We start from the raw sequence: 26499 nt of genomic DNA, 5'->3' as shown, positions 1-26499 counted from the left end.
CTCTAATCGTGCCCTGACTTAGGAATGCGGTCCATTCCCATCATGGTATTAGAAACCTAAAGTACTTAGAGAAATCAAACCTTGAGTAACTTACTTTTACGTGAGCTTGCTTCTGTGGTCATTGGTTGACCTGTAGAACAAGGTCCAGGGCAGTCTGGAATAATCTGGTCATCTTATCTGTAGCATCCTGTCAGATTAAGTTTGAGATTCTGTTAATATCTCACATGAAATGCTGTTCTTCTTTCATGTGTCTCGGCAGACGTTTGTGTTGGATACCTCCACAGTAGGTTGAGAGTGAATTTTTTATCCTGGTCAGTTAATGAATCTTGGTCCCAGGAAAATCTCAAATTCCACATCAGCACTCTCAAGCAGAAAGTATTTTCCTGTGACTTTAGGCTTTCCAGGACCAACATTTCCTAGAGCTCCCTATGTTGAAGAAAAGCATCCTGCTTGCATGTTTCTGCAGGTACAGGTAATAGTTAGGCACATCAAGAAATAAACAGGCTGTAGATGTGGCACAAAAGTGACAGTAAATTCTACAGTCTCATCACATTCATGTGGTAGACAAGACTGACGCATTTGCTCTGCAAATCAAGCCCCTTGAATCATGAGCGGGAGATCAACAACTAAGTATTCAGGAAAGTCTTTAATCAGTTGAGCTTATCTAATATAGCTCTTTTTGTTATGAAACTTGAAAACACAAAACTGCCAAGGTTTTCTGTTGATTTTTGAAGTCAAAGGCACCCTGCTAAGATGTATTCTATTTGCTATAGAGGTGGAGTTCATGTTTTCAGTTCACCTTACTCAGAAAGTTTTCTGAAAAATTCGTCATGAGGGTTGTGACATTCACCAGGCAACTTTCCTGTATCCTTACCAGATATTTGGTATGTATCAGCAATTAGCATTTTCCTGTTCAATAAGTCTTTATTTGGGACTTACTCTCTATGATTCATCCAAACTGACAGTTATAGAAGCTACATCAAGCTAAGATCAGCCTGATTTTTTTTCCAAACATCTCTGGGGGGAATCCTTGGCACTTAGTATCCATGTAACTTCTACCACTTTTTAAGGATCCTCGTTTTTTTCTTTTGGAGTGTAAGAACTTAATGTGTCTCGGCAAAAGAGCTGCATAAGGCCTACCATTAGAAACAGCCTTAGTTCCTTCCTAAAGTAGCCTGTGAGTTTACACTGAGTAAGTGTGTAACCCTGAGAAGGCCATAAACAAACTAGGTACTCACAGCGTACTTATATGATTATCTAAGAGGTCTGTGTAACACAGTGCATGCACTTTTTACCACATTTGGTAAAGGCAGGTAAGGCAAGGGGATCTTTGAGCAAGTGATATCAATGCTTTTAGAACTGTGTTTATGGCGATTACCATTTCTTGGAAAGCTACATTCTGTCAGGCCTGTTGCTGCCCCAGGTAAATTCAAAGGCGTTTCAGCTCAGAACATCTGATGTTCTTCGTGTTTCACTGTTGCAGTCATCACATTTGGGTTATCCCTGCCAGGGTAGCCATCGGCCGGCCCGAATACCAGAGGCTTGGTATTTCTGTGTCAGTTGCTGTCGCTTCAGGGCTGACTTCAGGTCGTCAGTAGTATAAAGTAAGGCAGCCGACGCCATTACATCAGTCTTTCTTGCCGTGGAGCCAAAAGCAGAAGCAGTTCGCACGAGTGCTGGTCAACCGCTACCCGAGTTTTGTCTTCCGAATTGAATCAGAAGTCTTCTAAAGCTAAGTACCCCATTGGGGATCCTTTTTTCTTGCAGTAATGGATGTCGGAAAAAGTTAACAATTGTCTCAACTGTGGAAAGCAAATACCACACCGAGACTTTCATTTTTACTGCATCACTTGCCTAGGCCCAGACCACGATGTCCCCCGCTGTCACTTCTGCACTTTGTTCAACACCAGAACTGTACGTTGTGGGGCACTTATTGTAGCTAGATATTTTCGGTCACAGTCCTCGAATTCCGATATTTCTTTGGTAAGCCATCCGACAGCAGATCTTCTGAAAAAAACGTAAAGATAAAGACAGGGACAGACCGCACAGGTCCAAACCTACTGACGGCACTCTCGTTAAGCTAGTCATCAATTCTCCAGTCCTCAGTGAGGCGCTTTCACAGCCCTGATGCCCGCTTCTGTAGATTCACAGGCCGCTACCAAGACCCTTTCGGAGTCCGGTATGCCGCAAAACTCTTCTTCAACTAAGGATCATGCGGTCGTCTCTACCTTGGATGGGTCCGGAGCCGCTGAGCAGGCACCAGCTTCAGAGGAAGTCCTTCACACTACCAATTCTCGACACAAACCGACGACTTCTTTCGCGACTACCGTTCTTTCGAAAACTACTGAGTTTCTTAGGCCTAGGTTACGAACCACACCCAAGAAACCGACGACCCAATCTCAGGCACCTGCTACCTTGCATCAGTCTCAAGTGCTTAAAATGGTGGAAGACCTTAGCATGCTGATCAGGGGAACTCAAGCTACCCCTTCCAAAAGAAAAAGAGATCTGTCCCCTGTAGTTTTATCTGAACAGGAGTCCGATGACGCTGATGCATCTGAGTATGAAGACATGCAACCCCTCTCTGCCTATGAGGATTCTGATGCAGAGGATTCCATTCTTTCAGCCTCTCCCCCAGAGGATTTTTCCTTTGGGGAAACCCTTCACACCTTAACTCATTACAGCCAAGTGACATCTCCAGGCGTTTCTGCAGTTACATCCTACTGCTCCTCTAGGCGTCAAATATTGCCTGTTCATATTTGCATTAATAATTCCAAAACCATGTTACATACAAGGTATCGGAAAATTTTATCTTGAAGAATACATGATAGCAAACACAATTGTATTGATATATGACCTCTGTCAATGGGTATTTGTTAAAAATGTAAGGTGATAACTTCAATTTTAAAATGCTGAAGCCACGCCCACTAGGAGTTAAAGGTACACACCAAAAGAGCTCTACTGGAGGGAATGAGCATTTCCAATGGGAAAGTCAGGACTACCCTCAGTCTAAAAAGAGACTCAGGGAATTCTTAGATCTTCCACAGCATAGACCCCTGGCCATCCCCCCAGTCCTGGATGTTTTCCTGGAATCCACCTTGACTCCTGACACTTTCCCCTCCTGCATCCAGAAAACCAGACAGGTATTACAGAGTCCCTGTCTCACACAAATTTCTTTTTAAAAATCCTACTGCTGACCCTGTGGTAATTTCTCAAGGGCCTAAAGGAATTAAAGCAAAATCTGCTAAGAATCCCACCCCCTCAGATAGGGATTCCCGAGCACTAGACAGATGGGGTAAAAAAAGTATACACTTCAGCTACTCTTGTTATCAGAGCACTAAATTGTCAGTTCTGTATGCTAAAATTTCAGCAACATACCCTGGAACTCCTCGAACAAAAAATGTCTTCCTTTCCTGCTTGTGCAGAATCTAAAGATTTACAAGAGTCAATGCATTCTGATGACAAAGTAACTAAACACACCTTGCACTGTGATTTTGACACCCTAGAAGCTTCTTGCAGGGCAGCAGTCACCAGTTCTGTCCTTAGAAAAAATGCATAGCTTAAGGAATAGCCATTGCCAGACCATGTTAAATCTAAATTATTGGATGCCCCCTTGCACAAAGACAACTTATTTGTCACTAAGGCAGAAGAGATTTTAAAAATAATGGAAGAAAAAGCAAAATCTCTGCAGACAGTTAAGGATTTCTTACAGGTCCAGCCACCCAAGTTCAGCAGGCATTGTCCCTCCAAGCACTGGTCCTTTCCTGCTCCCAACAGGTCAGTTCAGCCCAGACCCCGGGGAACCAGAACCCACAGACAGCAGCCTCAGGGAATGCAGAGATATAAGCAGTGGACAACCTCCACTTCAAAACCAGGGAGTTCTAAACCACCCCCTTATGGTAAGAACTCACAATGACTCTCCTCTCCCTCCCTCTGCCTACCTCTGCTTACCCCTAGGAGGAAAACGCTCCTTTCATGCAAACACCTAGGCCACCATTACCAACGACCGCTGGGTTCTCAACGTAGTGTCCCAGGAATGCAAATTTTCTTTCTACACCCTTTCATCTCCAAAAGAGTTCCCAGATCTACCTCAAAACCAGTGGCAGAGGCGCAAAAGCAAGTCTTTTCCTTGCTCTCCATGAGGGTAGTGGAGCACATCCCTGCAGAACAGAAAGGCCAAGGTTTCTACTCCAGACTTTTTCTGGTACCCAGGAAAGAGGGCACCTGGTGCCCCATCCTCACTCTATCCATTCTAAACACCTTCCTGGTGATCCCAAAATTCAAAATGCTCACCCTCCAGCAGCTGCTACCCATGCTGTCCAAGGATGCTTGTCTAGCCACCCTAGACCTAAAGGAGGCCTACCGCCACATTCCTATCAGGGAATCATGCAGGAAATATCTCCATTTCAGGGCAGGATCTCAGCACTTTCAGTTCTCTGCGCTTCCCTTTGGCTTATCTACTGCTCCCAGAGTTTTCACAAAATGTCTGGCTCCGGCCATTGCCTTTTCCAGACAAAGGAATATAGACAACTGCCTAATTCAGACAGACAGCCAGGAAAATCTGCACAAGCATCTGGCCTTTGTAATGTCCCTACTAACCTCCCTAGGGTACACAATCAATGAAAAGAAATCCAAACAGGTACCCACACAAAAGATTATATCCCTGGGAGCAAGCCTGGACACAGCTTCCCAGATGGCTTTCCTTACACCAGGAAAGTAAACCTTCCTGACAGCCTTCTTCTCTCAACTAGCCACCAGACCTCAACCATCTGCAAGGAAAATCCTACAAGCTTGGGGGTTCATGGCATCTTGCATTCTACCCCTTCCATATGCCAGACTGCATGTGAGGAAACTTTAGTGGTACCTAAAAAGCCTTTACTCTTAAGACCTGGAGGCTCTTATACCTATAATCCCTTGCCTCAGAAAAGACTTTCTTTGGTGGGCAACAGCATGCTCTCTCAACAAAGGACTACCTTTCTCACCACCGCATGCCACGCCGACCCTCACCACAGATGCATCAGATTACGCCTGGGGTGCACACCTGGATGACAGGTGCATACAGGGCCAATGGAGCCCACAACAAATCCATCTGCACATCAACCAAAAAGAGATGATAGCTGTCCAGCACACCTTGATAGCTTTCAAGCCCCTTCTCTCCCCAGGGGCTTTCCTGATCAAAACAGACAACACAACTATGATGTGGTATATCAACAAGCAGGGGAAGGACTCAGTCGTACCCTGTATGCAGGCTGGCCATGACCCTTTGGCACACAGCCTCTGCCATGCAACTCCACCTGTTAGCACAATTCCTACGGGGTTCTGTCAACTCTCTGGCAGACCACCTAAGCAGAAATCTTCTGGATCACATGAGTGGCAGCTCAACAGAAGAACGTTCGCCCTAATACTCAGAAATGTGGCACCCCGAATGTAGACCTCTTTGCCTCCCACACCAACCACAAGCTCAGCAAGTTCTGCACCAGGGAGCATCACTGGATGGCTTGGAAAGTAGATGCCCTGTCCTTCCCGTGGGTCAATCTATCGGTCTTGCCTTTCCTCCACTACCTCTCATCCCCAGGGTACTGCTCAAAATAAAGGAGGAAAAACCAAGGACAATTCTTATAGCTCCAGACTGGCCTTGCCAGCACTGGTACCTCTTGCTGTGCAGCCTGTCCCCTCTGCCACCTTGGCATCTCCCTCAGATTCCAAACCTCTTGACCCAGAGGGAAGGGGAATTCATGCATCCCCAATTGCAGACACTCAGTTTGGCAGCTTGTCTTATTCCCTAGCCCCTGATCAATCTGCCAACCTCAGCAAACAGGTTCTAGATGTTATACATGAGGCCAGATGCTCTAGCACTCAGAAGTCTTATGCTGACAGATGGAAAAGGTTCTGCACCTGGATTCAGGCTAAGGGAGCCAATACGGCACAGCCCTCCCTCCCTCTCCTCCAGGATTACTTAGCTGACCTGCTACACAGTGGACTCTCCTTTTCCTCTATTAAGATTAATGCCACTGCTGTCTCTGCTCATTTTCCCACTGAGCAGCCCCTTTTCTCACACCCTGTAATCATACAGTTCCTAAAAGGGGTTAGCAACTTGAGGCGACCCAGAAGAGCACCAACCCCAGCTTTGGGACCTTAACTTTGTGTTGGAAAATCTCACCCCCCCCCCCCTTCAAACCTTCCTCTTCAGCAGAGCTAAAATTTCTCTCCTGGAAGACAGCCTCTTCTGGCCATCACTTCAGCCAGAAGGGTCTCCAAGCTGCAAGCACTCATGGCTGTGGAACCCTGCATCATCTTCCATGCTGACAGGGTATCCCTCAGGACTATCCCATCCTTCATGCCCAATGTGGTGTCCAGTGTAGATCTCAACCAATGTATTCATTTGCCCACCTTTTTCCCTAACCCACAGAACAAGGGGGGAAGGATACTGCACTCTCTAGATGTGCACAGACAGCTCAGATTATATCTAGACAGGACTAAATCCTTCAGAAAGTCTGATCAGTTGCTGGTTAGCTTTGTTGCAGGGGCAGAGGGCAAAGCCATAGCCAAACAAACCATCTCCAGATGGATAGCACACTGCATCCATTTCTGCTACAAACAGCATGGAAAGCCTCCTCCCAAGGGAGTAAGGACTCACTCCACCAGAGCAGCCTCCACCTCTGCAGCTTTCCTCAGAGGAGTCCCCACCAGGGACATCCTGTAGGCTGCCACCTGAACATTTGTTCACACCTTCATCAAACATTACCACCTGCCTATTTTCTCTAAATCCAGGGCAGGGTTTACTTCTGCAGTCTTGCAGGGCATCCTAGCCAGCCCCTAGTTTCCGTGACTTCCTCCACCCTTTTTCCTCAGCTTTGGAAATCAACCCAAATGTGATGACTGCAACAGTGAAACACGAAGAACATAGTAGAGTTGTGTACACTTACCATAAATGTAGATGTTCGAGTGTATTCAGTGTTGCAGTCCTGGTTTCCCTCCCTCCATCCCCTCTTCTTTTTTCTCTTTCCTTACAAGGGACATATTGGTATTTACTTTCTACTGGTGGGGTTCTTCCACCAGAACCTGGCTCCCACTTGGGGGCTCCTGACAGGTTAGGGCAGTAAAAACTGATGTAATGATGTCAGCTGCCTTATTTTATACTACTGATGACCTGAAGTCAGTTCTGAAGTGACAGCAACCGACAAAGAAATACTAAGCCTCTGGTATTTGGGCCTGCCGAGGGCTACCCTGGCATGGATAACCCAGATGTGACGACTGCAACAGTGAATACACTCGAACATCTGTATTTATGGTAAGTGTACACAACTGTACTTTGTAGCTACCTTTTGACAAAACACTGTAGCTGAATCACTTTGTCCAAGCTGGACACAGGATCCACATAGGAAGTTTTGACTGCTATGATTTATCATTGATTTAGCATAGGATCCCTTTTGTGTTCCTCACATTCATGATAGAGCTCAGCATTCATAAAATACTAGAGGCCTGGTGACTGAAAATTCCTCATAAAAGACAGGCTAATTCAGCAGAAACAAAACCAATGAGTGGCAGTGAATCCAGCGAACATCAATAGATAAAAATAAAACTGAAGAGAAAGGCCAGTGGAACCACTGTAGAAAATTTATCTTGTATTCAGTTTGCTAATTAAAACTTTCACCTACAGGTTTCTTCAGGTTTTCTATGTCTGAAGAATCCTGTAGACAAAAGTTTTAACTAGCAAACTGAATAAAAGATACGTCTTCTATAGTGGTTCCAGTGGCCTTTTTTTCAGTTTCAGAAGGTTGGCTAATTGTGTAGAAATCTGCTGCAACTGTACCTCTTCTAGAGATGCTTAGTAAACATACATGATGTTCATGCAGAAAAAGAAATCCCCTTGATAAAGTGATTTTAGTGCCAAATTCCCTCAAGAAGAAGAAAGATTTCAATAGTAGAGGCCTTGCTCTTTTGAACGAGTATCCTTAGAAATTCTGGAGTTATTATAATATATGTATCTTATCTCCCTATGTACTGTTGTCTAAATAAATTTATGTATTTTGGGACTAGTATACTTACTGAAATATGAATGTATTTATTTCAGGGTCGACACATGGTGAAAGAAGACTGGGCAATGTGCCCATGTTGCAGCTTCCCAGCTCTGTACACTGAATTCAGAAGGTAATTTGTTATGTTTTCTTTGCATTTATTTTATATTTGTTAACCAGGAAAGTACAGTTGTCCGAGGGCTCTTTTCAGGTACTACCCAGTCTTAGAAGGCATACAACAAAAACAGTAACAGTCTAAGAAGAACATAGAATAAAGGTTGCAAGATAATAAGCAAGAACAATAGAATATAGTAACAGACATTGATTATTATCGGTAGTACTGTAACAATAAAATACAGTACCAAAAACTGAATGTTATAAGAACTATGTAATAAATAGACTATAACTGTAATAACTAAAAAAAAAACAGGTACAGTAAGTAGTTGAATCATATTTGACTAGAGTTATCCTAGGATTTGGTAGACTACTTAAACAGGGAAGCAGGAACGCACACTGAAACAATTCAGAAGAGAGCACAGTTAAGAAAACATTATGAAAAATAAAGCATAAAAGTATAACACAGTGGGTAGAAGTTATAACAAGGATATAAGAGATGGTTAGAGCAGGCTGAAGAATAAAGAGGGTAATGAAAGTCTGGTGAATACAAGACAGAGAAGGGGTAAAGCTGTTAAAGTAGACTGGAAGGAAAATATAGTTAAATTAGCGTGTATTTACGCTATTAGATTTTAGATACTCATTTGAGAGGCTAGTAGCAGCTTAATGATAGATTTTAACTATAAATTTGAAAGATTACTAGCAGCTATACAATGAGAGTCTTCTGCGTGGAGACATGCGTGAATGGGCGTACCTTCATTGAAGGTTGTGTGTCAGGGCTGGCAACTTGGCACGTAAAAATCAACTGCCAATCATTAGCGGACCGGAGTTCCACTGTGGCGACCCCTAACCAGGAAAAGCCAAAAGACACATACATACATGCTAGCAGCTATACAATAGTCAGAGGTAGTAAGTAATTCCACAAGATCTGCAAGGGTGGAAGCTGGGAATGCTTGGGAATTCAGGCTTGACTATGCATAGTTTTAATTTACTCTTCCATATATGCATACATACAAATATTTCAAGCAGTGGCATTAATGCCCTTCTGGCCTGCCAATATACCAAGACAGTTGTTTCCATAATAAGTGTCCAGGGTGTTCTTAAAAATATCTAAACTAGTACTTGCTTTAATGTAATTTGGTGGTCTATTCCTTGTGTCAGCTGTTCTCTTAGAGAACTAATTAGTGCACTTCTCATTCCTGTAGAATGTTCTAGATTCTCTGCTACTTTTTGATAACCCCAAACATTCCCAGAGGTAGTTGTCTCTAAATGCTCTATATACCTGAATAAAATCTCCTCCTAGATATCTATATGAGATGCTGTACAAGTTCAGATATTTTAGGTTTTCATAATAACTTAAATGTTTACATCCATGGATGCCCTTGTTCTATTTCTGCTGTACTCTTTCCAGTTTACTCATGCTTGTTTTCTTATATGGTTTCCAAATTGTTATTCCTTACACAAGTTTGGGTCTAGTATAACTAACAAGCAATGACTTCATCATTTCTGATTTTGTAGACTTTGTAAATATTTTTATACTATCTGTAGTTCTATAATTGTCATTAACCAGTTGGTTGATATGATTAGAAAAATTCACAGCTAGATCTACTTATGTACCCAGGTCAATAAATGAATCTGCAGTTTCAATCACTTTGTGCTGTATTAAATATTCACCTTTCAGCTTGTTTACCAAATCTTATATGCTTATTTTTTGATGCATTTGTCAGCATATTATTCTCCCATGTCCAAATGGTTAATTTAGTCACGTTATCTTGCAGACATGCCCTATCTGTAACACATGTAATCATTTTACCCAGTATCAAGTCAACTGCATACAGACTGTAGAACACATGAGACGAAAAAGATAGATCAATCTAAACAAGTATGGGCCTAGAAAAGAGCCTTGTGGGCCACCCTGACTGTAACCAAGTAATTTACATGTCCAGTTGCTGTATGATACTTGCCATGTCCTGTTTGTAAGCCATGTATCTATCGATCTTATCAAGAGTATATCAATACCTGAAGATGGTTGCACATTAAGTAATAGCTTAATTGTAGCTCTCCCAGTATGAAAACAGAAACTCAGCAGAGAAGACCAGTAGAATTTTGTGTTTCTGGGTAAATGTCAATAACTGCCTAGTAAATGCACTGCCTGGATGCCAGGAAAACAGAAATACAGAGGACCTGAAAGAAAATCAGCTATAAAAGGTGAGGAAAAAACACTGACTGGGAAAAGTTCTGTAGCTGTGCAACAAAAACAGTGCAGCCTCCAGACATGACTTCCAGTAACCCAGAGGAAAATATAAGACAACCACACACAGACCTGGTTAAAATAAACAAAACACTGATGGTCAACTCAAATAATAAAAGGCTGGAAAAATGGAAGACGCTTTAAACAGATATTCAGAAGAAGAAAAGACCTGCTGAATATGAGACTGCTCAAGAAGAGATGTTTAAAAAAATAATAGAATTAGAGGACAGAGCATGTAGGGAAAACCTGAGATTTTAAGGTGTACCAGAGTAGTTGAAAGGAACAGACTGTATTAATTTTATGAAAGCACAAATAAACAATTGGATTGGTATTCCAAAGCAGGAGTTGTTAGTTGAAAGAGCACATTGTATGTATGCTCCAAACCTGGCTATGAGAAAGCATAGTAGGCCTTTAGTAGTAAAGATGCAATCCTACCAGCAGAAAGAGTTGATTCTGACATAATTGTGGCAGAAGGACAAAACACTATAAAAGGGAGACAGCAGAGTATTTGTGGAGAATGGTTACTCATTGTACACCAGGCAGAAGAGAAATAAATGTGTTCCACTATTCAGGGAATGTAGAGAAGCAGGCATGAGATTCAAACTACTGTACCCAGTTATCTTCAAAATATTCTTCCCTGGAGGGACAAAATAATTTTTTGATGAAGTACATGCTAAGGAGGAAATACAAAAGTTTGTCCAACAAGAAGTGAGCTGTGAAACAGAAGGAGATTCTGCTTTTTGTTCTTCTGGTAATAAAGACCATAGAGAGACTAATGGAAATGCTGGAGAGAAGGAAGGGAGCACGAGAGTTGACTAGAAGAATTAATAGTATGTTGGAAATGAAGCAGAGACAGGATTTGGGAGATGGAGATGAACAGGAATAAGACCAGTAACATGGAAATGGACAAATTTCAGATTACAAAGCAGTAATTATTTTTATGAAATATGACAAAACAAGAAATCTGTAACTATTGGACTTTTTTTGGACTTGTGGGGGTGTCTAAAGCATATGTCCTACTTCATGTCATTATTTTCAGAAAAATACTTAGGGGAGGGAGAAAGCTAACTGTAAGTAAAACAATATTTTTTTCTTAATAGTACTGTTTTATAGTGTATGATTTTCTTTACATGCTATAAATAATTGTTTACAGTTATTTTTAAGTGTAGTGGGGATACTATTGCAAACAGGTGCTCTTGTTTTTTTTTTTCTTTTTCTTCCAAGACCTACAGGTTGAGGAGGAATGAAAATGTACAACACAGATAGAACATTATGATAAGTAACTCCTGCTGTGGAATACCATTCCAGTTGCTTATTTGTGCTTTTTAATAGGTTTTACGGGGCTATTGAGGGTGTGTTTTTTTTAGGGCTTTCAATAAAACAAAAGGTTTTGTAGGATGTGAAGTAGGCTCAAATGGATATGACAAGAAATAACTGTATACAAATTCAACCTGCTAAACAGTCTGTCTATGCATGTAACAAAAGCTGTAACTAGATGTTAAACAAAAACGTTGTTATGCATAAAAGGTGAGAATAAGAACTTTTAATACAATGTTGGTTTCTGTAATGTCTTTAAATGTCAATGGTCTCACTTATAAATACAAAAAGGAAACAGCAGTGAACTAGATAAAAATGTACAGTGCAAATAGTGCTACAGGAGACACACACTTGGAAAGAACTGAACATGTGAATTTGAAAAAGAAAGATTTTCAGGATGGTTATTCAGGGGAATACCTGGGTCAAAGGAAAAGAGGAATACTTATATTAATTGCAACAGGAGCTCCAATAGTGATAGAAGAGGTTAAAAATATAGAAATGGTAGATTTGTAGTACTAAGGGCTACTGGCATGGGAGGAAGATTACACTGACATGCATTTATATTTCACCTACAACTGCTATAATGGAGCTTAAGAAAATTATAGGAGAAATAATCAGCTTTTATCAAGGGAAAAGTTAAGTTAACTTGTGAGTGTTTTTGCCATTTCACACTGAGCTAATTGGAGGAAGTCAGAAGAAGGGCTCTGGGCTAACTAATCTGTGATATATAACATTAAGTATCCTGTGTTTTGCTTATTTCTGAGTTATTTATAGCACTTTTATTGTCTGCATATACTTTGCTAACTAGTTTCACTGTGTGTGAGGTATTAACTAGAATTTTCTACAATTGTTAAGCATCTGGTTGGGTTTGTTTGTTCTGATTTCCTGCTAGGAGTGTATCATATAATTTGTTTGCATTTAAAAGCATTCTCTAGAGTCTCCTTGTTCATCTGTTTAAACATTCCTGCAGTTTTTTTTTCTACCTAAGTAGTGTTGGTAGTGTAGCATTGTCCATATTCAGGCTTGTGTTTTGGGCCTAGTTGTTTGTTAGTAGAGGCTGTGTGTCTGAGCACATGTTCCAGGCCATCATAGCTTAGCCAAAGTTAGTATAGCATTTCAGTGAGAGTGAATTGTTTGTGGTCATTGGCTGACTGGGGTTGCCTGGATTACGCCTTGGAGTAAGCACCTCATTTGGTTCTTTCAAGCTTTTTTTTAAGTTGTTTCAGACTTCAACTTTGTTACTTAAGAAGTTAACTTGTGAGTTTTTCTGCCATTTCACACTGAGCTAATCGGAAGAAGTCGGAGGAAGGGCTCGGAGCTAACTAATCTGTGATATATAATGTTAAGTATCCTTTTTTGTTTATTTCTGAGTTATTTATAGCACTTTTATTGTCTGCATATACTTTGCTAGCTAGTTTCACTGTGTGTGAGGTATGAACTAGAATTTTCTACAATTGTTAAGCACATGGTTGAGTTTGTTTGCTCTGATTTCCTGCTAGGAGTGTATCATATAACTTTTTTGCATTTAAAAACATTGTCTAGAGTCTCCTTGATTCTTTATCTGTTTAAACATTTCTGCGTTTTTTTCTACCTAAGTAGTGTTGGTAGTGTAGCATTGCCCATATTCAGGCTTAAGTTTTGGGCTTAGTTGTTTGTTAGTAGAGGCTGTGTGTCTGAGCACATGTTCCAGGCCATCATAGCTTAGTCAAAGCCAGTATAGCATTTCAGTGAGAGTGAATTGTTTGTGGTCATTGGCTGACTGGGGTTGCCTGAACTACACCTTGGAGTAAGCACCTCATTGGTTCTTTCAAGCTTTTTTTAAAGTTGTTTCAGGTTTCACCTTTGTTTCTTAAGAAGTTAACTTGTGAGTGGTTCTGCCATTTCACACTGAGCTAATCGGAGGAAGTCAGAGGAAGGGATCTGAGCTAACTAATCTGTGATATATAACATTAAGTATCCTGTTTTTTGCTTATTTCTGAGTTGTTTATAGTGATTTTATTGTCTGCATATACTTTGCTAGCTAGTTTCACTGTGTGTGAGGTATTAACTAGAATTTTCTACAATTGTTAAGCATCTGGTTGGGTTTGTTTGTTCTGATTTTTGTTTCCCACCCTATCTCCCTATTGGTATCCTGTTTTTATACTTGTTGGCTTTGCAGTTGCCCGCTCCTACTGTAAATTTGATCTGGAACACTCATCCCAGTCTAGTGTCATTACCTCATTCTACCTAATCTAGGGAGAGCATTTAAGAAGGCCAACCCAGTTAGTTTCTGCTCCTCCTTTCCCCTTTCTACTTTACAAAAAAAAATAAAAATTCTAAGCTTGTTTCCTGCCTTTCCTGCAAGTCGTCTAGTCCACATACAGATTTGCTGTATCCAGGACTGTTTGTAAGCTTCTGAGCCCCCAAGCCTTTCTATGCTGGAGGGAAGCCTTCTAGCTTAATTTTGTTTCTTACAACTAGCCAGTTTTCTAGTTTCAGCACTCAAATCTGTTTCTTTGAGCTCAGCACTTGTTCAGAACTCATTGTAAGCACTAAATAAGCTACAAATTATTACAGCACTCAACTTCCCTCACTTGTCTAGAGGAAAACAGTTTTTAGTACTTAATAAATAAGCACCTATCCAGGCATGTCTAAGGGTCAGCTCCTGGTGTTTTCTCCTTTCTGCCTGATGAATCTGGGCATCTTGGGGCAATGCAGCAGTTGCTTCATGTACACAGACAACCCTCTCCTCCTACCACCCAACACTACAACCTGTTAGAGATGCACTTATATAGCCAAACTGGATGCAAAGCTCTCTTCACCCAAGACTGGACTAGACAGTCAAGAGGAGAAGGTAAACACTTGTACCACACCACACTCATCACATAGTCCCTCAAAACCTACACCACCAAAACACACACACAGAAACACAAAACACACACCTACATTCGTGGAGGCTCTCAAAAAATCTACCTAAGCAACAAAGACCTCCAAAGCAGAAACACAAGCAGCCTCCACCCCCCCCCCCAACACAACTCGAATGACACATAGCCCACAAACTCGGTGTGCCACTCAACCACAGCCCATAAGGCATAACAATGTACCCAACACTCTAGTCATAGGTGACTCTATAGTCAGACAAACTGATGTTCCACTCACCAGGCTAAACAAGGAGAAAGTTACTGTCAGCTGCCTGGATCTGCCACATAATGAATGCACTCAGGTCATTCCACAACAAGTACAAATATGACTCTGTCATTGTCCATGTTGGTGTGAATGACCTGAGACGTACCTCCGTGGACTATATGAAAAGAGCCATGGAGGAGCTGTGTCCAATCTTGTAGCCCAGGCAGGTATGACCCTAGCCCTGAGTAGCATCCTGCCATCACCCAGAATGATACCACAGTACAAGGACAAAAATGATTGACTTCAAAAATTGGCTAAGCTTCTGGTGTCATTCTAAGGAGATCCAGTATCTGTCTGCCTGGGATGACATGATCGACAAACCACGATGCTTTGCCAGAGATGGCCTGCACCTGTCAACCTTGGGATTCCGGATACTGGCTAAGGCTCTTGCCACCTCTGTAGTTATTTTTTAGGCAAGATTCAAATGACAAATTCACCACCGTAACAGGTGCAAGCAAGCAAAATCTGAGGGTAATGCTACTTAATGCTAGAAGTCTAAACCTCAAAATGCACTCACTTGAGGGACTCCTTAAAATGGAGAATATCGACATCTGTGCATTGACAGAGACCTGATTCAAGGCTCCAGAGAGCACCCCTGAATTACCAGGCTGTAATTCATATCACACCTTTCGGCCACCTAACCTGGACCGAAGCACTAAAGACGGAGGCGCGTCCATATTCATTAAGGATATCAACACCTCCAGGCTAGTTGCTCAGCATAATGCAACCGAGATTATCCAAGTGCAACTAACTCTGGGCAAGACTGCAATACAGATTGTAGCTTGCTACAGATCCCCCACCATGCCCTGGGATTCTCACTTCTGATTTCTTGATACACTCTAAAATATTAGGGTACAACCTAACACCCTAATAATGGGCAATTTCAACTACCCCACCATTAACTGGGAAAACTACTTATGTACCAACTCTTGTGCTCAACATTTTCTGGAATTCATAAATTCCAACGCATTGCATCAACTTATCCACACCTCCACCAGGGGCAGCAATATCCTAGACCTGGTCATTACCAACATGGGCAACCAGAGGTCATTTCCTCATTGGTCAGATCCATCCACAAGCAAATCACCCTAGACATCCACATCCCACACCCCATTAGGGAAACCAATGTAAAAAATTTCTCCAAAGCCAACTTCACGCTTCTTAAGACAGAAGTGGCAAACTTCATGACACCCGTGCTGACGGACAATAGAGGTACGACTGCTGAATCCTATACAATTGCACTTTATAAGCACTTACATGATTGCATGGATCATGCAATCCCTAACAGAACCAAAATTGCTATCCTCCAAAAAATGGAAGCCAGTCTGATGGTCCCCTGCCGTAAACAAGCTCTACAACAGAAGAAAGAAACTGTTGCAAAAAAAAATAAAATCCCATGTTTGGAGGAACTCTGTGGTCAGCCTCAGTAAGAAGCTGAGATCCCTCATAAAAATCCTAAAAAGCTAGTTACGGAAACAAAATCACCACTGATTCTAAAGACAACCACAAGGCATTCTATAGCTATGTCAATAATCTAAATGGCAACACTCAGATCTGCTCTGAGTTACAGCACAATGGCACTAAATATACAGAACCAACTGATATTGCCAACATCCTGGCAGATAGGTTCAGTGCTAACTTTACCCTTCTCTCATCCCCTGAAGGGGCCATCTCTATACCAGAAGAATGCAAAGTTCCTGTAATCACGGCTGCACAGGTAAAAAAACACACTCTCCAAAGCCAAGAACACAGCATCCATGAGACCTGACAACATCCCAGGTTGTGTTCTACGTGAACTACAAATGAACTGGTACCCCACCTAAGTACCATGCTCAATGATAGCCTCACCTCAGGCTTTGTGCCCACTGAATGGCGCACAGCAACGGTTATCCCACTCCACAAAGGGGGAGCCACCACAGACCCCGGGAACTACCGCCCCATTAGCCTGATGAGCCTGGTCTGCAAGGCTATGGAACGTATCATCATGGAACTTATAAACAATGACATTGATAATCTCCAAACTCTGGACCCTACCCAGTTCGGGTTTGTAAAAGGCAGATCATGTCTCCTAAACCTGATAGATTTCTTTAAAGCTGTCACCAAACCCGTAGATGAGGGTTAGGTGGTTCACACAGCCTATGTAGTTCTCGCCAAGGCTTTCGACACCATCCCCCACTCTGGAATTATAGATAAACTCACTAAACTAGGTATAAATCCCTATGTCACAAGATGGGTTGCCAGCTGGCTCACTGACAGAACCCACACTGTGAAAGTTGCAGACTCTAAATCCAACTTCAGACCAGTGACAAGAGGAATACCACAGGGTTCAGTCCTAGCTCCTCTCCTGTTTGGTATCTACTTTTCTGAAGTACAGGCTAACACAGAAGGTCTTTGGCTAACAAAGTTCGCAGATGACTGCAAACTAGGAGCCATAATCAGAACTCCTAACGATGTGGACATCCTACAAAGGGCCTCACTGAGACAGATGTTTGGTGTCAAAGCCATGGCCTCAAGTTCAATGCCAAAAAGTGCATTGTCATCCGTTTTGGTAAAAGCTCTGTACCCATGAACTACCACATAGACAGTAGTCTACTTAACACCAAAAGTGTGATAAGTGACCTTGGGACACCGGCAGACAGTAGTCTCTCCTTTGATAATCACATCGCCACAGTAGTCAAGAAATCCTTCTGTGTGGTACACCTCAAAACAAAAGGTTTCTTATCCAGGAATAATTTTTCCCCTCTACTCATCACTCATTAGACCCATTATTGAGTACAGCGTCCCTTTTGGTATGTACCTCACAAGACATCTGCAACAACTGGAAATACCACAGAAATACCTTGCAAAGAGGATTACTGGCCTCAAACAGATGCCCTACGCAGACCATCTCAAAAAACTCCAGCTTTACTCTGAAGCATATCGCCTACTCAGAGGCGATCTCTGCCTAACATGCAAAGCTATGTCAAACCCAGAGCTGTTGGACATGCTCCACTTAAAGAAATCCCTCTCTGAGCTACACACTCTAGGGACCTAAACCTTGTCACCACAATAAACAGAACATGCTGGAGGGATAGATTCCTGTCCCAGAAACTTCCCATACTCTGGAACAAACTACCTGTCTATATCAAACAAAGCTTCAAATTGATTGTATGGGAGATAGGAAATTCACCCCCGGGGATCACTTTTGTGGCTCTGCTTGACAGGGGCACAGGAAAATAATTTTCTTGGGTGGCATAAGCCAGGGTACCGTTTGGCTAGGCTTATATAGGCCCTAGGGCCAATAGCCTAGTACCTACCTATGAATATTACTTATAGGTAGGAATTAGAACTTGATTTGCAGCAGTAAAGATATGCATGTGGGTCCAGAAGGGAAAGTATAGCAAAAGAGGGTAGACTTTTGAAGAAATTTATGAAAATATTTGGCATGGAAAATGTAAATTCAGTACTAGGAGCTTGGGGTGGATTTATATATTATTCCCCTAGATACAAAAACTGGGCTAGGCTAGACTGAATTTACATTTCACAGGAAATTTAGTTGAAGGGCTTGATATAAACCCAACAACTATTTCAGATCATGCGCTTGTAATAACTAAAATAAAAACATAGAGTAATGAAATAAAAATGAGAGAATGGCTGTTTCCCACTTATAGGCTCATAGGTTGATACTAGGCTATCTGCCCTAGGGCATTTATAAGCCTAGCCAGAGTGTGTTTGGCTTTTGCCATCCTTTTAGATTAGTTGACTGTGCCTCTGTATAGTAGGTCACAGAAGATAGCCCTTTTGAGGTTAGTTTACTGTGCCTCTGTCTAGTAGGGACACAGAAGAGATCCCAGGGGTAAACCTACGATCTCCCATCCACTCGTCAAGATTTCTCTTGAAGAGGGTCATTGAGGGACTCTGCCTAACATAGATTGGGATTTTGTTCCAGAGTGAGGGGAGCCTCTGGGATATGAATCTGTCCCTCCAGCATGTCCTATTTATTTCTGTGCTGAGGTTTAAGTCCCTGGAGCGTGTAGCTCTAAGGGATTTGGATTTCCTGAGGTGGAGCATGTCCATTAATTCTGGGTTGGACATGGCTTTATACGTCAGGCACAGATCGCCTCTGAGTAGGCGGTAAGCAACTGAGTAGAGCTGGAGTTTCTTTAGCCTAACTGCGTAGGGCATCTGTTTGAGTCCCTTGATCCTATTGGTGAGGTACTTTTGGGGTCTTTCCAGTTGCTGCAAGTGTCGGGTAAGGTACATCCCAAATGGGGCATTGTATTCAATTATGGGCCTGATGAGGGATGAGTAAAGAGGCACAATGACCTCCCCTGATCTAGATGTGAATCCCTTCATGATTAGGTGGGTTATATAAAATGTTTTTCTAACCACTTTGGCCATGTGGTTGTCAAATGAGAGATTGCTATCAACTTGGGTCCTCAGGTTCCTAATTACTTCTTCTGTACTTAATGGATTACCACCTATGTGGTAATTTGTGGGCACTTTGTTTTTGCCAAAGGGGATGACTATACACTTTTTGGCATTTAGCTTGAGGCCATGTCTCTGGCACCAGTTGTCTGTTTCTATGAGGCCCTTTTGGAGGATGCTTGTGTCGGCTGGAGAGTTGATTATGGCACCCAGTTTGCAGTCATCTGCGAACTTGGTCAGCCACAGTCCTTCCGTGTTGGCCTGTACCTCCGAGAAATATATACAGAACAAGAGAGGTCCCAGGACTGAGCCTTGTGGGACACCACTTGTAACTGGTTTGGAGTTTGACATGGCTCCAGCAATTCTAACCATGTGGGTTCTGTCCTTGAGCCAGTTTGCAATCCATCTAGTGACATAGGGGTTTATATTTAAGCTGGTGAGCTTATCTATAATGCCCGAGTGGGGTATTGTATCGAAGGCTTTGCGAGGTCCAGGTAGGCTGTGTGGACCACCTTCCCTCGTCAATGGCCTTGGTGACTGTTTCAAAGAAATCAACCAGGTTTAAGAGGCAGGATCTGCCCTTAACAAAGCCGAACTGGGTAGGATCCAGTGTCTGTAGGTCCCCAATATCTTTATTTATGAGGTCCATGATGATCCTTTCCATAGCTTTGCAGACCAAGCTAGTCAGGCTTATGGGGCGATAGTTTCCAGGATCCGTTGAGGCACCACCTTTATGGAGAGGGACCACTGTTGCTGTACGCCACTCTTTGGGCACATATCCTGTAGTAAGGCTGAGATTGAACAGTAGTTTTATGTTTGGGTTTAGCTCTTCTTGGAGTTCATGTAGGACGCAGCCCGGGACACCGTCTGGTCCCATTGATGCTGAGTTTTTTGCTTTGGAGAGGTTGGCTCTTACCTGAGCATCTGAGATGTCAGGGGGGCAGCACTCTGCTGGGATAGATATTTGCCCTTTTGGTGGGGGGGGGAGAAGTTTGCGCTGAACCTGCCAGCTAGGTTGTTGGCAGTGTCTGTGGGTTCAGTGTATTTTTTGTCATTTTGGACTAATTCTGAGCATATCTGGGAATTACCACCCAGATTCATAACATAACTAAAGAAAGCCTTGTGATTATCCTTAGTGTCCTGTGCAATTTTTCTCTCGAAGCTGGCCTTAGACAATTTTATGAGTGCCCGTAGTTTTTTGCTAATACTGATCAGTGATGCCTTCCCTTTCTGGGATTTTGCTCTATCATTTAGTAGCTTCCTCCTTCTATTGTATAGTTTGTTTATGGCTGGGGTCCACAAGACAGGACGTCTGCCTTTGGAGGATTGGGTCTTGGTTTTATTTGGGATCGCATGATCCATGCATTCCTGAAGGTGTTCATAGAATGCGTTTATAAAGGATTCTGCGGTCTGGGCCATATTTTCCACAGGCCCGGGGGCTTTGAAGGATTCCACCTCAGTTTTGAGGAGTGTGAAATTTGCATTAGAGAAGTTTTTCACTGTGGTTTTCTGGGCAGGGGGTGGGGTCGGGATGTGAATATCCAGTGAGATTAGTTTATGGTCTGATCTTAACTGTGAGGGATACACTTCTGGTCTGGAGCATAGAGTCCCCATGTTGGTGATGATCAGGTCCAGTATGTTTTCCCCTCTTGTGGGAGTGGTAACAAGTTGTTCCATAGCATTTGAGTTTATAAATTCTAGGAACCTTTGGGCTAGGGTGGTGGAGCTAGAGTAATGCTCCCAGTCTATGTTTGGGTAGTTGAAGTCGCCCAATATAATGGTGTTTGGAGAGACCTTCATATTCTCCAGTGTTCTCAGAAAGGCCGAGTGGAGTTCCTGGGTTTGGGAGGGTGGTCTGTAGCAGGCTATAAACTGGAAGGCAGTTTTACCCACTGTTAGTTGCACATGGATAGTCTCTGATGCTTCGTGCTTTGCCACCAACCTGGATGTGTGGGTATCTTTGATGAATTTCGATACTCCCCCTCCTTTTGTGGTTCGGTTCAAGTTTTGGGGCCAAAAAGCATGGTATGAGGTATAACCTGGTAGTGCTGGGGTGCTCTCGGGAGCCCTGAACCAGGTTTCTGTTACTGCACAGATATCGATGTTCTCCATGCTAAGGAGAGTTTCGAGTGCGTGCATCTTGAGGTTTAGACTTCTGGCGTTGAGTAGCATTACTCTTAGTTTCTATTGTAGAACATGTTTCTGTCCTCAGAATCTTATCTGCATGGCAGAGCTTGTGTCTGACACTTAAAGTTTATAATTTAACTGTATTTGCTGCTATGTATGTAATAATTTGAGGCTCGTTCCCTTTTCTTGCTTCATGTTTCTAAGTATCCAGGCAGCTGTGTGACTAGATATTTATGGAAGACTTTTATATTCTGAAATGGATTTTGTGCTGCGTGTTGCTGGCTGAAATCTGTATATCAAAGAAGGCTGTATAACTTAAAACAGACTTCCAAAATAGAGAGGGGTATGACCATTGAAAATATAGGAGACAGCCTGTCTGCTGAACTGGTTAAGCAAAATAACACTATATTAAACATGTGTAAGTGGTTTAAAGTTACAGACCATGTGATCTGGGTTTGAATTTTGTTGGATGTTGACAGAAGTTAGTTTTCCTTGCTGGGAGTATAAAGTTAAATGTTTTAAGTTTGCAAAACTTGATTGTTTCTTTATTCCAGGGTTGACTGAAAAATGTTGATGTCCTAATAATGTGATGATGCATATGCAAGTTGTTTTTGAAAGGTGGGTGAAGGCCAGTTATTTGATAGATATGGATGACTTTTTTTTTTTTACATGAAATGTTAAGGGGTTAATGAAGTCAACCAAAAGGATGAACTGTTTGTACAAATTTAAACCCTGGGTAGTAGTAGTACTTTAGGCAAATCATTGAGATGAATGACAGCAAAGTATGTTGATCATGCAGAGTAGGATCATCCTTCTGTGGGGCAAGAAGGAAAAGTGTGATATTGTTGATTTTGAAGTGCCGTCCTTTGTTTTCAAAACTCACTAATAGATTAGCAGAGATGTTGTGTTGATCTTTTTGGATACATACATCTTATTTGCTTCTGGGTAACTCTCAAAGAGAAATCTGATAATGATGCAAGAAATAATTGATCTGATGATGTCATTTTCATTCATTCCTCAACTGTTGGGGATTGGATCCGACTTGGCTGCTTCTTCCATCTTGTAGAACACTGAAACTCTCGAGTTCCTCCCTTTGCTCATAATGTCATCATCACCTTACCTAACTCAGATCTCGTTTGCTGCCATAGCATGTGGACGTGGCTGCTGAAAACTCTCAGAATTAAACAAGCAAAGCCTTACTATATCTAGGCAATTCTGATTCTGTATCATAGAAAAAAAAACATTTCCTTAGTTAAATCAATTTGTTCACCCAGTATTTCTGACAGAGTACAGAAAATATGCTGAGAATAAAAATAGAATGGTACAATAACTAGAAACTGCTAAAAAACAAAAAGGTACCGAAACTAACACAGCTGAAGGTAAAACAAAAAACTTTAATGCACACAAAAGAGAATTAGTGCTTTCACTGTGTGCTCTCACCACTTCTTCAGCTGAGTTAGTTTCGGTACCTTTTTGTTTTTTAGTAATTTCTGACAGAGTAGCCTGCAGGGAATTTTTAAGGTCTGCCAACTCATTATACTCCCAATAAAATATGTTCCTAGTTACCTCTTTCTTCCACATCACACCTCCAACATTTGCAATCTACCTGAGGAAAAATATTTGGAGTCTGCTTTTAATATAAAAATACCCATGCAAATACTTCCAAAGATCCTAAATCCTCTAGACTTGGTTTCATATTTGGGAGCCATACATATTTCCTCTCATTGTTTCTTTATGAATTGCTTATCTAATCTCTCCTCCCAATCCCTTATAACCTCTTCTTATTGATTTCTATAGTTATCATGCAATATTTATATGTCCTACTCAATATCCCTTTTTTAACAGCAGCTTATGTTCTAGATCCTACTTAACAACTCTACCAGTGCTGATCTTTCAGTTAGGATCCCCCTATTCCTTTTTTTAGCCTATATTCTGATATCAATCCATGATAGGGAAGGCAATCTCTAGCCTGGAGTCCAAATTAATTCTTGGCCTCTTCCCATTCTGTTACCTTTCTGTCTCTAATTATTTGCTCCCCATACCTTGGTTCCTTTGTCAATTTTCTCCAGTAATTCCAGCCCCCTCTTGCCTATTCTCTTTTCCCCTAATTACAGTCATTCCTATTGGCAGAATCTCCTTTCTCCATTCCTGTGTTGGCTTATTTCTTAGAATACTTTCTGCCACTTTATGAATATAATATTCTGTATGGTTAATGTAGTTATTCTTAAGGAGCTGCATCCAAAATTCCAGTCTCTCCTTATTTCTTGAGCTTCCACCCCGCCTCATCACTATCCCTTTCCACTTTGAATTATAACTTTCTGCTTGTGCTATGTGTAGGAGCCTTAACTGTGTAGCTCTGAAATACCCCTTCAAATCAGGTAATCCGAAACCACCTCTGTTGGAGGAATACCCGTATCCCACTTGACTCTCACCCTCTTCCCCTCCCAGGTAAAAATCCTTCAACTCTTTATTAATTGTTGTCATCAACTCCTCCTCCGGTTGATAAGATATGCCTGATCTCTGTATAAATTTAAAGGGACTAAATCATTTTCACTGCTTGTATCTTGCTTATCCATATCCATAAAACAGAACTTCCAATTTCTCAGTTATTGTATTATCTTTTGTTTAGTTTCTTTCCACATAAACTTAGCTGCCATAACAAAATCCTTTTAATCCATACTCCTAAGTACTTTGTTTTATTATGTCTCCATAAATATGGGGATTGCTGAAAAAATTTGTGAGTGGCTTCATAATTTACAACTATTGTCTTTGTTTTCATCTTCATTAATTTTGTATCCCAAAAAGACATGAAAGAGTCTCAGAATGTTCCACAACTTTGAAATGTCCTATGTCTGGTTTTATCAGATACAAAATAATATCATCTGCAAATGAAGCCAACTTTTCTTAATTACCATATTACTTATATCCTTGAATTTTTGAATGCTGTATTTTCTTTTCCAGTGACTCTAAATATAAAGCAAATGGCAAAAGGAATAAGAATACACCACTGCCTGGTTTGAACAGAACTTGTCAGAGAGGTACCCACACACTTGAATTTTTGCCTGTAATACCTCATATATGCTCCTAATTAACTTTATTATTGTAGCAAAGAATGCAAATGCTTCCATTGCCCTACTCATAAAATCCAAACTTACTCTGCCAAATTCTTTCTCTGCATCAAGACCTAACAACAACCGCAGAATTTTTCTTTCATTCTGCTTCCCTTTGGATTACCATTATTGTGTTAATGTTGTTAAATGTTTGCCTCCCTTCCACAAAACCACATTGATCCATATTTATCAATTTTGGCAACAACTTTGCCATTCTTTTAGCTATTATAGACACAAACACTTTATAATCATACAGTAGCAGAAACAAAGGAGGCAACAGAACACAGCAGTAAAGTTTAAAGATTTTAATCCCAAAACAAACAGTGAGCGCTTTCACAGCCAGAGCCGCTTCATCAGACAAATAAACCTCCAAATTGCAATATTTTTAAAAGACAGAACAGCCAATCAGTAAATAGAAGCAATTAAGGAGCAATTAAAAGCCCTTGATTCTATAAATACTTAATATAAAAAAAAACACAAAAAATATATAAAAATATATAATTCAGTTCAAAACCCATTATACAAATATATTAATACAACTTTACTAAAATATCAAATAATAAATACATTTATTAAAATAAACTGATATCAAAACTATACCTTATTAGAACCTACCTTGCTAGGGGGCTATTCACCAATACTGGTTTGATAGAAAGTTTATCATTAAGGCCCTTCCCCATATTTGCCTTCATCCTAATGATCCAGTTCAGTTCTTTACCTTCTACCTTAGTTCTGTGTGGGCCCCCTATTACCTACTCTAACTGTTTCAACAACCATAAACTTGAAACTGTGCTGTCTACCCAATGACATAATATGCTTAGAAAGAACATTTGTTTCAACTTTCCTAGAGATGTCATACAGGTGTTCTCTCATCCTGTCACATAACCTCTGTGTCGTTATCCCAATGTAGAAACAATAGCAGAGTGTACAGTAGGTTAAATAGACAAGATTCATTGTGTTGCAGTTTGCTTTTGCTCTAAAAGACATCTTTTTATGGGTATCTGGATGTTTAAATTCAGCACTGCTGTCAATCAAGTGGCAGTAATTACATGCCCGGCAGGGAAATGTACTTACAGAATGTTGTGTATCAGTGCTAGGATCAAGTTTTGGATAACATAACATTTTCTTGAGCGATCTTTTGTTCTTATACATATAGCTCGGGGCCTCTCCTACTGTTGATTCCACTCTCTCATTAGATCTAAATATGTTCCAATGCTTAGTATAGATATCCTGTAATAACCTAATATTACTAGCATAAGTAACTGGTATTCTCAATTTATTATTGGTCAAATTTTGCTTGCAAAACTGAGTTGGTGTGGAAAAATAGGGTTTACCTTCATGAGTTCTGGATTCAAAAGCTCGAGCTGTAACTGAACTAACTTCTTTCTTATTATAACCCCTCTCAAGGAATCTCTGTTCCATGTGTTTCAGTTCACAAGTGAAGGTGGAATTATCTGCTGTTAATCTGGACGTTCTTAGCATCTGTGCTGTTACAACATTCTTAAAAATATGTCCAGGATGCATACTTCGTCTGTGGACAAACCTGTTCCTGTGACAGCTTTTTCTGTATATTTCAGAGGTAAATACACCATTGATCTCTCTAGTACTCTTAACATCGAGAAAATCCATGGTAACAGTGGAGCTATTAGCTGTCAAGGTAAGAAAATCAGTGCTCCTATTAAGCCTATCTAAGAATTGAGAGAGCTCAGCCTCACCACCCTCCCACAGGAGAAAAAGATCATCAGCAAATCTCCTGTAGAATATAACTTGACCTGTCCTGAGTTGCGGTGTAATATAAGTTTCCTCCCAACTCGCCATAACTAGGTTGGAGTAGCTATTGGCACAAGAAGTGCCCATAGTCACGTCATCCCTTTGTTTGAATATGCTTTTTTCAAACAAAAAAATATTATCAAGAACAAGTTCCATAAGCATGCAAAGAAGATCTATCTTATGGATGTCATATGTGCCGTCCTGCTTTAGATACTCTCCTAAC

At 41.3% G+C, this 26499-nt stretch overlaps 1 protein-coding gene across 1 annotated transcript in view; it reads left to right on the top strand.

Moving 5' to 3' along the window:
- WDR19 (WD repeat domain 19) overlaps window positions 1-26499 on the top strand; it is a 3663919-nt gene that overhangs the window by 3418853 nt on the left and 218567 nt on the right. Inside the window, exon 35 of the mRNA XM_044062937.1 lies at window positions 8072-8148. Coding sequence (XP_043918872.1) covers window positions 8072-8148 — 77 coding nt within the window. The remainder of the gene's footprint in view (window positions 1-8071; window positions 8149-26499) is intronic.

The sequence above is a fragment of the Protopterus annectens genome, chromosome 2.part1 (assembly GCF_019279795.1).
Source record: "Protopterus annectens isolate FY-2018-M chromosome 2.part1, PAN1.0, whole genome shotgun sequence".
Classification (NCBI taxonomy): Eukaryota; Metazoa; Chordata; order Ceratodontiformes; family Protopteridae; genus Protopterus; species Protopterus annectens.
The sequence above is the reverse complement of the archived record's forward strand: the minus strand, read 5'-3'. Positions and strand labels throughout refer to the sequence as shown.